The sequence below is a fragment of the Mizuhopecten yessoensis genome, unplaced genomic scaffold, assembly GCF_002113885.1.
Source record: "Mizuhopecten yessoensis strain PY_sf001 unplaced genomic scaffold, ASM211388v2 scaffold11145, whole genome shotgun sequence".
Classification (NCBI taxonomy): domain Eukaryota; kingdom Metazoa; phylum Mollusca; class Bivalvia; order Pectinida; family Pectinidae; genus Mizuhopecten; species Mizuhopecten yessoensis.
This window is the reverse complement of record NW_018408902.1, coordinates 58,126-72,112: the sequence shown is the minus strand read 5'-3', so window position 1 is coordinate 72,112 and position 13,987 is coordinate 58,126. Positions and strand designations below refer to the sequence as shown.

The 13,987-nt window shown below is 33.0% G+C and overlaps 1 protein-coding gene across 2 annotated transcripts in view; it reads right to left on the bottom strand.

The window, feature by feature from the left end:
* The window catches only part of LOC110466791 (sal-like protein 1), a 65,339-nt gene extending 62,095 nt beyond the window's left edge, over positions 1–3,244 (bottom strand). For both annotated transcript variants that reach the window (XM_021523549.1, XM_021523550.1), the window contains exon 1: positions 2,858–3,244. In XM_021523549.1, coding sequence (XP_021379224.1) covers positions 2,858–2,930 — 73 coding nt within the window. In that variant the 5' untranslated portion in view covers positions 2,931–3,244. The remainder of the gene's footprint in view (positions 1–2,857) is intronic.
* Positions 3,245–13,987: the final 10,743 nt, after the last annotated feature.

Genomic DNA, 13,987 nt, shown 5'->3' with positions numbered 1-13,987 from the left:
ATTTTAACCCTGTATTGAATTTCTGATGACTATCACCTCTGGTGTTATCTTCTGAGTTAAACTAAATGAACTTAAAAGCAATGCCGAAACTGATTTTAACAAAACAAAACTTTTCCGAAAAATGTTTACAGATAAAATCATTTCTCACAAAAATCTGGACACAAGAAACAAGCTGTTTTTTTCCTTGCCTGCCGCTATTTCAAGGTAAACATGTATCACAACCAACTCATCCAAGATATGTCAGTTCTAACGGCCTTTCCTGCTAAATAGACTGTCAAAATTTTTCAAAATTCCATCCCCCGAGCAGCTGCTGGAGCTTTGGGCCCCTAGTCTGAAATGTCATTGCTTACAATCTATCTTTCCCTATCACACTTGTTCATCTTCCGCGCGGTTATCTACAGCCAGCCATCAATGCCTGTTCCTTTCAACCCAATACATTTTCTCTACCTCTAACTAAACCTTCTAACTGTTCATCTGGGTAGGAATTGATGACCGACAAAACAAATTCAAGATTCTTAAATCAATTTCTGAGATTGAAAACCTCTCCTGTGCCGTTATTTAAAACCACTGATAAATGATCTTTTAAAAGCAAACACAGAGTTTGTACACAAGGAAAAATATATAAATCCTCTTGGTCTTCTTTTGGGGGTAGAAAAGAATAAAAAATTTGACATTTGTGAAAAATGAAATTGATATCCATCATCAATTTCAACAAAAGCTCTTATTGAAATGCATTGGAACATTTTAAGGAAAGTTTCTTCTACAAATAACATTATTTCAACTCCCCTTTGAGCATCCTTACCAACGTACATTTTAGTGGGGACAAAATTAATGGCTGTATCTTAGAAACTATCTTGAAACAGAAAAATATATTTCTCAATACCAATAAAACTGACGGTTTGAAAGAAAATTTACGTTTGTTAAAATAAAGTTTGATATTTTAAATCCACTGTTTTAAAGTTAAAAAGACTTAAGCTGTCACTACAACTTAATTTTATGGGAAGTTTTGGAAAATAAAAAAGGATATTGAAAAAAATAGGTGTTACAATTTAGATACATTTGTCCACTGAGACTGTAGACATGTAGTTTATCTAACTGCAGTTTTTAATAGAAACCTTTCTCTTTAGGCCATTTTACACAAACTATTTTACATCCCTAGATAGTCCAGAAACACTCCTAAACCCTCGGCTATATCTCACCTTTCCTTTCACTGGAATGTGGTCCTTTGTAATTGACTTATCTGGCTACTTGATTACAGGTAAGATTTACAGGTAAATCCTTTATAACTCATTGACAAAATATCTACAATAATTTATCATTAGGGATATTGACTATCAAATTTGAAATATGTATAGCAAATGAATAACATTTTCATACAAATTTATCCAGTTAGCAACCTAGATCTTTCGTATCCATGCTAGATTTCTTTCCTAACATCTCTTTGTTAAGAACCAGTCTTAAGGGTATTATCAGTTTCAGTATTGTGTATTATTTATCAAATATCTTCAAGATTTTGTATAGAAATTTAAAGATTGATAGGAAAAGGAATGGTGATTTCTTATGAGTTACTCATGTCATCCTGTTTGTACAAGGAATATTACTAATACTTTTTACCGAGGCTGTGACATGTTTGTCTCAACTCGAGTACGACTGGGAGACGAATTGGAAGCTGCCTCTAGGATAAAGTTCAGTAGGATCGGAGTATTTATTGGTACAAAGCACGCCTGCAGATTATTTTCTCATGTTGGGTATGTGGTGTATTGATAAAACAAATACATAACCACACAAGAGCAAAGAATTTAAACCTCCCTATACAACAATCTATGAACACCCAATATCAAAACGCCCAATAAAACATTTCTATTGTGTGACTTGTAAGCTTTTATACCTATCAATAGTTATTTTTAATTTTGAGTTTAAAATTAATAAAAAAGCTATTATTTAGAATTATTAGAACTTCAGTATAATTTGATTTAACCAAATAAATATCTATTACAAAATGTGTTAATATTCTTAATACTTGAAGAATAAACTGAATGAAATAATAAAAAAAATATCACATACCTGTGTGCTTTAGGTTTATATCTAAACACTTTCCAATGTATCTTAAGTGGATTTATCTTGAACCAAAATATCCTAAAATATAATCCAGCGTGGACTATCTGTCATCTCAGCTAACCCTTACTAATCTCCAGAGTCAAATCACTTTCACAGCACGTGCATAATTATTGATTTTTTTAACAAAACACTTGAATGCAGACGATTTTTTTACTTGCAATCTGTACAGAAAAACTGTGTTAAAATAACACAAACGTCAGGCATTGTCTAATTTAAACATATTCAATCTGAATTTATATTAAAAAATCGCGGAGAAAATATTAATTTCTTTACATTATTGAATGCTTCGTTATCAAATCAATATAATATTTAGAATTAAGAATTAACTTAATTTAAATTAAACAAATATCCGGGTTTCCGTTGGAGAACAATACCCAATATTTACACATTTACATGGAGCCCTGTTAATTCGCGGACTTTTCAAACGTCAAGTATACACACACGCACGCTCTGGTAAAGCATGGATTGTACATATAAACAGAAAGTATTTACCTACGGTTTACGAAAGTTGGTCAAAATGCCTGGAAACACTCCACTAGTTAAAAACAATGTCCATCCAAGGTTTGTAATTCCTGGTCATATTTGTAAGGTCTTGTATCCCAAGTAAATAAACCACCATGTGTCAAATACCGATACACACATCACACACGTAAACGTGTTATGGGCAAGCGCTGCGTACAATAAACATCTGATAGCCCACCAACAAAACTCCTATTTCCTCCGAACAAAACAAACTTACCGTTTTGCAAGATGGTAGCAAGCTCATCCTCTGTTTCGATGTGTCGAGGGACGGGCTGCTTGCGACGTGACATTGCTTAGGTATAGTAAGCAGGAGAATGACAAAACTTCTTGTGTTGCAATTTTCTGATTTACAAATAAGATACCCTTATGCGCATGTCGAAAATATGATTATCAATAGAGCATTTGTAATGTGGCCGCGATCGTAATTATCATAATCAAATTTGTAACAAGACTTTTGATTGGTTTTGATCCGACTCGGCAAATTATCTGCGGGAGGTTTTCTAGCTGTCAGCCGATGGGTAAAATGTAATACTCCACTGATTTTTTAAAGCGAGGAGGTAGCGACGCATTGTTAACGTTCATTCATACTGAGGTGTGATACAGCCGGCTATCTCATAAGCTCTGTACAGAGCGAACGGTCGACTCCGGGCCAACTATACGTATTACATCATGTAACGGAAAGTGATGGACGCCGCTCACTTTATATGTACAAATATATAGGCCGTTAGTGAGGGAGTATTTTAGAAAAACAATTCTTTTGATGTTAATTTTTTATTTAACTTTTATATATTACCTGAGGGTTATGGTTTTGGTAAAGCCTTAATATAATCTTTTTGATCTTTAAGATGACTCACGCGTAATTGATATATTAATATATGAAAAGTGAAAAATCACGAAGGTGAAACCATATACATTTATTATTTAGTACTTGTGAAATCAACCAACCGGAAAGTTTTGTCATAATTATACAAACATTATTTAAGTGGAGGTTTTCAGAGTAAATTGTTCGTTTTGTGAACTCTTGCCGTGGGTCAGATATTTTATTATTATAATCTTCACCAATTTTGTTGTTTTTTTCTTCATTGCTCTTAGAAAGCGGTTGAGAAAGTTTTTCGATATTGCGGATTAAAAAAATTCTATAGACAAGACCTCAAGTTTTAAAGCTTAATGGGGAATTTATAACAATTTTTATGTAACTGAGAATTTATAATGCCTTTTGTTCGTTTTGTCAGCGGAGTTTAAACTAGCAATTTTCATCAACGCGTAGGTGACATTTCTGTTACACCAAAGCGGCCATTCAATTGATCTGTTTGGTTAAATAACGTCGTAAATCAAAGCGATTGAAAAGTGGAAATTTGCATATCCGGTCATTGAAGCGTGACCATGCCACCCTCAGTGTTTAGAACGGCCATAGATCCTCCTTACTATTTGTTCCTAAGATTTTAACAAGTTTGTATATAATCTTCAGAATGATAAATAGACTTTATTTGTTTTTTCTTGATGATAAATTAAATACTCTTTGAATATTTATCAATACATAAATTTCATACAAAAGAAAAAATATGCAATGTCTATAAAGGTACCCATACACTGATTGTACCTACGCACGCTGTATATATTTCAAAGATTTTTTAAAGATAATTTTCAAAACAACACTTGGTAGATTTAAACGAGTTTACCAAAGGGTTGAAATAAAACTGAAATCATATCCAACAGAGAAGTATTGTTCTAAGTATTGGCCAATTGGCGGTGACTCTTTGAAGTTACCTGACAAAGGTGCCGAAGTCTCATCAAGGTGCTCCTAGTCTCCTGAACACGGCGGAAGGGGTGATCACGTTTCAATCACCTTTTCAGTCGAGTGAAGATCGAAGAATCGATAACCGTACTCTATGTGGCTGGATGTGATCTAACTTGACTTCCTGTATACAATAGCTAGCCTTACCTGTAGACATGACTGTTTCTTGTATAGATTTCATTGTTTTGTAATTCATTAATTAAACACCGAAAATTCACTACCCATTTGCTATGACATTTGTGTTGAAAACACATATATAGAGGGTTTTTCTATAAATAAAATAAATGCATATTCTTGAAAAAAAATCAGATTTTTTTTCTTGAAATAAGTTAACATTTATTATAGAATTAAAATTAAACTTAACCAAAATGTTTGTCTGGCTGAATAAAATTTGATACAGCTAAACAAACTCATCAGACAAAGACATTCTGGATTTTGTTTGTAAAGTCCTTCATAACCATTTTTCTATACTAAAACTTATATGAAAAGTAAATAAAAAAATGTGGATGCAGCTTAGCAGAGATTTAACAACGAAATTTACTGGTTGTTTAAAAAAAAATAGGGGCGAATTGTTTAATTATCTTTATCTCCTGATTTTGGTTCTGTGTGTGTGTTTGGTTTTTAATCTTTTTTAGCTCATGCATAATTAAAAGTATATACCAGGCGTTTTTTTTATCTTGAGTTAATCTGCCTCTATCACTGCCATTCCCGAGATGAGGTCTGCTATCTGTGGTGTGTGTTTTACCCCTCGTCTGGATTTCGGCCTGAACGCATCGCCACTGCTTCCCATGGACAACACCGCCCCTCAATACACGGTTCACCTAATTTTAGTTGCCGGATAATCAGTTCCAACTCCTGTCCGGGACTTACAATACCCTATTATCAATAGTGTCTATTACGGTGTTTTTTCTCAGTAGCCCGTATTTCGGTCTGTACTGTTTCTTTTCCATCTTATATCAATTGCTCTGCTTCGATTTTCATGTTTAAAATGAATATATTACTGATTAATACATCATTTCAATAGAAATACACATCAGGTTTAGTTGCTTCTTATAGGAAATTTTACTATCAATTAATCTGGGACAGTCATAACATTTTTATGTTAATAATTAAAACGTGATATTTTTAGAGTGATGAACAAAAAAAACATTGGAAACTTTCCAACTTTTATTACAAAATTCAGAAGAATGCAATAATCCAGTAGGTCATATAGCACAATAATTTATTTATTTTTGAGCTAAAGAAATATCCATGTAAATATACCTGTTTAAACATGTATTAAATACAAAGCATGCATGATGATTTGTGTTTTAAATCAATATTTACTAAGTTACGTAAATACCTGTAAATCTTATTTATAATGAAAGACATTGGATTGATTGAAGAAAACTCAACATGTACATAATACTACAACATTGTAACTGAGTGTGTCTTTGTAATGTACTGGTAACATTACGGTAGATATAAGTTAGCTTTGTCTTCATTCCTCCTCGGGGAATCACTCAAACCAATATTACAACTAATTATACTTACTTCCTGACATTTAATTTCTAAAATATGACCAGTTCTTTTCAACAGGCTTTTCACATGGGCTATAACTGTTTTTGTTTGTACACTAGACTAACTGTTGTAACAAGACTCTCTGATACCGACTATTTGTCAAACACTGGTATTAAAGCAGTGTTTTCGTTTCTATTTATGCCACCATTAATATTTCAGGTATTTTATTCAAACGCACTGACTCGATTCAGTATATATGCTTAGAAATATCAATTAATTGCAAAATTATTGGATTTCATTAAAATAGGATCACTTAATAATTAATTCAATTAATAAAACTTGTTCAACGATGTGTGAATAAAAAAGGGAAACGAGAAAATTATGATAACTATAAAAACATACACAAAAATTATTTCCCAAACCGGTTAAGACAATTTGGATGTCTCACCGGTAAACACCAGCTATCATTAGAGTTTAATGACGTAACGCTGTCGGCATTATCGTGACCCTATTCAGTCACGACGTGTTTGTTTGTCTTTCTATTAACGCGGACAAATACCTGCCTTTCATTTCACTCGCTCAGATATGCCAAGATATTTTTTAACAATAGCAGTTTTTGACATGTAGATCTCTGTCGGGTTTCAGTGATAACAAAGGAGAGTGTTTCGGTAGTAGTACTAGCCTTATCGGTGGTCAGTGTGTGTCCGGTGCTATCTAAAGCCGTGTAAACTAGCTGTACAAGTGTGTTGTTCACCCCGGGGGCCGTGTTTAACGGGGCGGGGGCGTGATAACATCTCCCTACGTCCATCAATCAAACCTCGGGGGCCCCTACATTGGCGAGAAAATATTAGTTGTATTTATTATATATCTGATATAGACATACCGCTCCAGACATGTGTACAATCCCTAGCCTGTATGTAATTTGACATATGACCTGCATTTCTACAAATTTACATTAATAACAAACATTTATATGAAATGGGGTATTTTAAATTAAGATTTTACACCTAAACAAACATTAATTATTTCAGAGTATAATATCACCCTTTATAACCAGTCAAGGGCACCTGTTATGAAATATTCCACCTTTTAAAAATAAAAAGGATAAATCTCCAAGAAAAGGCACAACTTGACTAGTAGCCCTCCGACAGTGCTGACGTTAGGCGGTTAGTTTCTCCTGTTTTGTAACAATTTGTCCTAATCAAACATCTCCTTTCTACACTATCACAGAGTACTCTGGTCATGCTTCAAAGTTCAGTTAAAAAATCATGTGCGGAACGGTTTTTGAAATAAACACATTTCCATTACTGTAATTGATACAAATTGATTCGATATGCATGGGTGTTGTTTGTAATATGGTACATTTTCATAGTGCTTCCCTGAAACAGACACCTCATATTTCTGTTTTAATTAATTATGACACGTGCATCGTTGTTTTAAGGTGTACTGTATTCTCATTATTGGCTGTCAATTTTATGAGCGAGTCTGTCTTTTATAAACACCAATTAGTGAATACCCATATTTGGTAACTGAATTTTGTTACATCCATATATGTTTCTTCAAAACAGAACACAAGTAATCTATTTCGTGTCGAATTACAGAAAAAGCGAGTTTATTGCTTAACATACATGCTAACATCCTTTAATGGCATATTGCATCAAATGAAAATAAATAATATAAAAATGTTGACATCACATTTTGAAATCATATTTCCTCTATTAAAGCGTTGTTTAAGTGTCGTTAACCTGCTGGTACATAGCTATTATAGACGTGTGGGCTATAACTAAACCCCAGACAGTTGTCATCTCTGTAACGTACACGCCACTTCCGTGCCTCGTCTTATTAATAAATATACTCATCAATGAAATTGATGGTATTTGTCCTAGTCACCATTTCCGGTCCAATGAAATGAAGAAAAGACACTTACCCATTTCTCTGACATTAGAAATGTATTTTGATTTTTTATGTGTGTTTATTTGATTTCCTTTGTTTTTATCACATCTTTAGCTAAAACACAGCAGGAAGGTTATGAATGATTTTAAAGTTATCAGAATTCAAGGTAAACAATTCATTATACTTGATAATCAGAGGTAATAGTATGGTTTTAATTTTCTTATATTACATTTAAATATATGTATATATAAAGATATACATCACTCTGTTCATTGAAACTGTTAACTTTTTATGCCATGCATTATATAAGTAATATAACATACTGCATATATATTTGATAGATGGCAATGCAGATTTTGTTGATATGCGTCCGGTCCCTAAGCCTGTAGTTTTTACCGCTCGCGCTGATGACTATCGTATTGATTGGGTAGCTTGTATCACAAAGTGCGCCGGTATAGACCTACTCAGGGCCAACGACACAAATTCGCCTTAAACCATCTTCAAGTGATACTTAACACAATGAAAATTCAAGAAAATGTATAAGATGGAGGTTTTGTGTCAAATTGAAATCAAAGTACAAGCTAAACTCCTCGTGAAGGATCCAATAAGCGGAGATAGGCGCCTCATAGGCACTGCCGATTTTCTGCCGATTTCAACAACAATTTTGCATATCGATTATCGAGTTTTACACAACATTTAAATTCAAAGTAGCCAGCCAGAGGACCCTCCTCGGTACATTACCTCACCAGAACGGAAGGGCTGATGGATGTTCCGTTTTACTATTCCATCTCTGGATAAAGTTACGTAAAACTTTCCAACAATCTTATATACATAATTATTTTTAACCCAACTATATTGTGTAAGCGTTCCATTTCCTCCCTATCCCCATCCCGCTATATAAAACAGTTACGTTATATTCACGTATTAAATAAATTTGTTCGCCTATGATCCACGCATATGGTGATTCGTTTTTAAAGTTATTTATTTGCATGTGATGTTGAGAAGGAAAAGGGACATTAATGTGTGAAAATGTTTTGACTCATATATTACTTTTAATTTTACTGTATGAAAATATGTACAAGAGTTTTGTTCTAACTTTATAAAAAGATGTCGCTTTATATTATGCGAGGAATGTGAGCCATACTTTACTTGGCAATGTGTCACATTCAGTTTTAATAAAAAGGAAATATTTTACTTTTCTATTTGTTTAGTTTAAATATAAGTTAAATATTTATCTGTAAAAGCTGTGTTTCACTGTATACATCATCGGCTGCGTGAAAAAATCACAAATGTCCATGAAAACGATATCGTTTTGTTTTCACTGGTGATAACTTCCATATCTATATTTACTTAAAGAAATGTTGACCATTTAGAGATAGAAAATATAAATGTCATATTTCCTTGTGAAACACCAATACTTGTACGATCCTTTTGAATAAGTTGATCAATAAAATATTTTAGATAAATAGAAAATAAACTATGATATAAAGATTGAAAAACGTACAAACGAATTATCAACAGAATGAAAAAAAATAAGGGGATAAATGAACGGTCGAATGAATGCATGATACATATAATAAAGGGAGGAAGAGACCGAAATCAATTAAGTTATTTATGACTTAATGAAAAGAATGAAAGGACAGGGACGATGAAAGCGAAGGAGATGACCAATGATGGAACGAAAAGATGAAGAAAAGAAAGATAAAAAGGCTCGGGATAAATAGTGAGAAGGGAGAAATATTTGGAATAAAGGAATTGTTGGGGATGACAAAGGAACGTGACAAAGAAATGAAGGAAAGGATAAATTAGTGACAGGAAGGGAGAATCAAAATACGCGAAGAAAGAAATGAGATATTGAAGAACGAAGGAAAAAATTGATAAAGGATGAATTGAGATTGAAGGAAGAGAGTATGAAAGAAATTAAGAATGGAATAACGGATAAGGAAGACAAGAGGAACAAAGAAGAATGTACATGATCGACTGGAACGATGAAATCATCTATAATCGATCAAAATCGTGTACATGTGTGTACACACCTGTATACAGGTGTCTGGAAGGTGATGCGTGACCTGTATACAACAGATCGATGTGATGTGTGATTGATGCACGGGATTACAGATATCGATCTCATTATGTCGTTAACAATATACGTCAACGACTTGGACCTGTCATAATACCTTTACACGTACAACAATCAAATCGTGTGTTACAAACTAATCAGACTCGGTTTTACATGGAAACCATGTATTGACCACGAGCAGCTTCGTATAGGTACGAGGGACATAAGTGGGAAGACAAATGAGAAAGTCTCCTTATTTTGAAGTGACTTTTGAACATCTACATATAACATACTGGAAGATATTCACATACTTACTTAAATCGATATAATAAAGTTGTATAATTGGAATGGAAGCAAATTGGCTTGCCAGTGAAGATTAATCAGTTTATAGACATCAAATGTTCTAAACAAAAGTTAATTATCACATTTCCTCAACAATTCCACCAAACAAATACTTTTTTCATTACACTCCCTGACGAAAACAAAAATAACAAAATCATCATAATTTCCCCTTGACAAAAACCGTAAACAAAAAGTTCAGCATCATTACTCCCTGAAAATATCACCAATATTATAAATCATCATGTGCCCCCTTGCAGAATCAGAGGTTTCTGTCTGTTTACTTACAAGACTTAAAGAAACCAAGTTTGATCTGCTGCCCTTGTGCAGCACTCAGAGTCTTTATATTTTTTCTTTTCTCGCCGAACTATTCTGGTTTGTTTTTTGGGTGGTTTCTCCCCAAGTACCCGTCCTCATATGACCTTAGATATTGTAAGAACGTTAAACATTTAACAAAATGAAACAAACAAACGTTACAAACATTATCGCATTCCAACTGTCAATATCAGAAACAAAAGTTCATGTCCCTTCATGTAATATCATAGCAAAAGTTCATCATCATATTGTCCCTGACATGACTAAAAACAACAAGTATTTCCCCCTTCCCCTTAACAATATCCCAAAGAAAGATTTATTATCATGTTTTCCATAAAAAATATCCGAAACAGAAACCATATTAACATTCCCCTCCTGACAATATCAAATAAACGTTTATTATCAAATTTTCCCAAAAAAACAACAACCTCACTACCGACTTTGACAGCTCCCCACCCCAAAAGAACAATCCACCATTACACCACTTCTGACAGTATCACAAACATGTCTTACCTATATAAATTATGAGAATATCCTACATGATGATATTACAAACAAAGGAATAATATCACATCTCCCTAAAAAGCTCTTAAACAAAAGTTTATTTTCACTATCAACTGAACAATATTGCAAACAAATAACCAAATCACATTTTCTTCTTAAAATACCAAATCTCCCCCAACAATATCACAAACAAACAAAAAAAATTTGTCACTCTCTTCCAGACAACTCATGAAAGAAAGTGTTAATTAATACGTTTTCTCTGGTAATGTAAAAATATTTGTGGCATTTACCTCTGAAAATGAGCTGGTAATGCTTGGCAAAAATAGCTCGCCAGCAATAAAAATGATATGACGTTTAGAATGAAAAATGTGGACGTCACAGTCCTTGTATTGCGCTAACATTGACCTTCTATTGGTTATCAGTGACTTCCGGTACATTTCAGTACTTTGTTTACGTTGTTTAATGGTAATACTACATCATGTAAACACGTATCATCTTCCTATGTGACAATGTTCCTGGGGCGATGAATGTAGTTGGTTTGTGACAAGTTCAACCTGAAGCAATTCACTAAATGGTCCAAGGGAAAATAATTTCATAAGCCTTTGAACTTGACCATATCAAGATTCAAATGAATGCTAACCCGAAACGACAAATGTCATAAATTGATTTTGCAAGTTTCTAATTGGCTTTATAAAGATCTACCAAAAAACAGATGAATGCTTTTCGTATTTCTTTTAATTATCTTATCTTTTATAAAATAAAATGCACTTTTGACAATTTTACCAGTGAAATGAAAGGAATAATTAATATAATAAGAGCGATATCTAACTGCAGTTAAGATATAAAAATGTGATGTTTTTGCTAGTGATGATATCAATTGATTTTGACCCTGCAATATAAACCGGCAATGTCCAATCGAACACCACTTTGTCTTTGAAGGGTCACTGACAATTTACTGACATTTCGGTAAATTAAACAAAACTCCAATGCCTTTTCCTACCTTCATGTCCATTTTCTTATGTTTTCAGGTGTGCGATTATATTGGAGGAAAAAAAAAAGTATCCTTTACATATCTGATACTCTTTAAAAATGAAAAGGTATCTTTCAGGACGGGTTCAATGTACACAACGTTACCTTCATGACGTAACCAAATGATGAGATCAACAATGACATAAAAAAAACCATAGCCATAGTGATATTTTTATGCAATGATCAATATATATAATATTGCTAGCAAAACACATTGTAATCGCTAAACCTTCATTTTAACCTACAAAGATATCACAAAGTTTACTTAAACATTTAAAGAAGGTAAACAAAATTCTGTTTTACTTTAATATCTGACAACTCTGCGCCATGCTATCATTATACATCTAAATCCATGATTCCCTGATCAGGTAACCAAGCCTATTGTTGTAAATGAGAAGACTGATTATTATTTGCTATTTACTCTATCATTGCGTCTCAGCCGACACCACTAAGCAGTCAATTTCCGGTCCATGGAAACACAACGTCTAAAAAGATGAGAATAGTGCAACACAACGAACCTACCATATTAAGATAACAGTTTGAAGAAACATACACCATCAGAATGAAAATTATATTTATAGACCTAATTGAAACGAGGAAATTCCACGTGATTATTAAAAGAAATTACCAAATTTAGGTTACCTGTTTGTCTAAAAACAGAAAAGAATTTGACCAAAAGGTTGGGAGAAATAGAATAATGTATAGTATGTTTGATTTAAATGGTGTGAAGAGTACTTTTACTTTTTTGTCTTGATATGAATCGAACACTGACGTTAGTGTTAAGTGACAGAAGATAATGAATAATTGTTTTATGCAAATATCAAAATGGTGTTTAAATCAACAGAATCACTTTATATAAATAATACTAATGAATCATTCAAGTATGGCGAAATTTATCAAACTATTAAATAAGATAAGTACTATCTAGGCAAGTTATTCTATCCTCATCTGTTTTGTCTGTATGTATGCACTATTTACATTGCACTATTGATACATTGCACTATTTTCATTGCACTAATTTTACATTGCACTATTTGAGCTGATTGGTCGAACGATCTAAGATATTAAAGAGCTTTAACTTAGAACACAAACATTTACATTGTACTGCTTCAGTTCTTTGAGTTTCGGAGGATACTTTTGTACATTTTAAACATAAATAACTCTATATAACCTAGATGATTCAATCAAATAACAGATACTTAAATCCCTTTTTTTCGATCATTACGTAGAAAAATAGAACCATGCGCCATGCTTATTGCAAATGCAACGGACAACATATCAACTTGTAACGTGACGTTATACATTTCTATGACGTCATCAACGCTGTAATCGACGTTTGATTGAGCCCCGAGTTGAACATAGTACATAAAATATATAGTATAGTGAAAATGAAATGAAAATGAATTGTAAACATTGATAGATTTTATTTTTTATTTAAATTGTTTAAAAATATATTGTGATTTTGTCGAGTATTCGTCGTGCAAAATTTTGTAAGAATCTGCAAAATTTCTTAACCACTGGCGAATAAATGTTGCAGAGTTTAGATTTGTTGCACTTAGAACAGGAAGACTTTCCTTTTGATATGACATCATCTCATTGAGCAACTATATACTAGGTGTGATGAAGGCAAATGTTTATTTTCCATTGAACATCGAACAGATATTTATAATTGAAGTGTACTGACATTTCAGTGCTGTCTTTCTCAGAGTGATGAACTGTAAGCTTAAGGTCAATAAAGGAATTTAAAGTCTGTCCTGTGCACTGTCTTGACAAACGAAAAACCTTCAAACAAACCTGTCTGCCAACTACAACATTTTTATATTGTTTATTTGCCAACAACGCCACTTTCAATACTAACAACAATTCTAATAAACATAATGCTGTTTTAACAAATACTAATAATAATCTCTGTC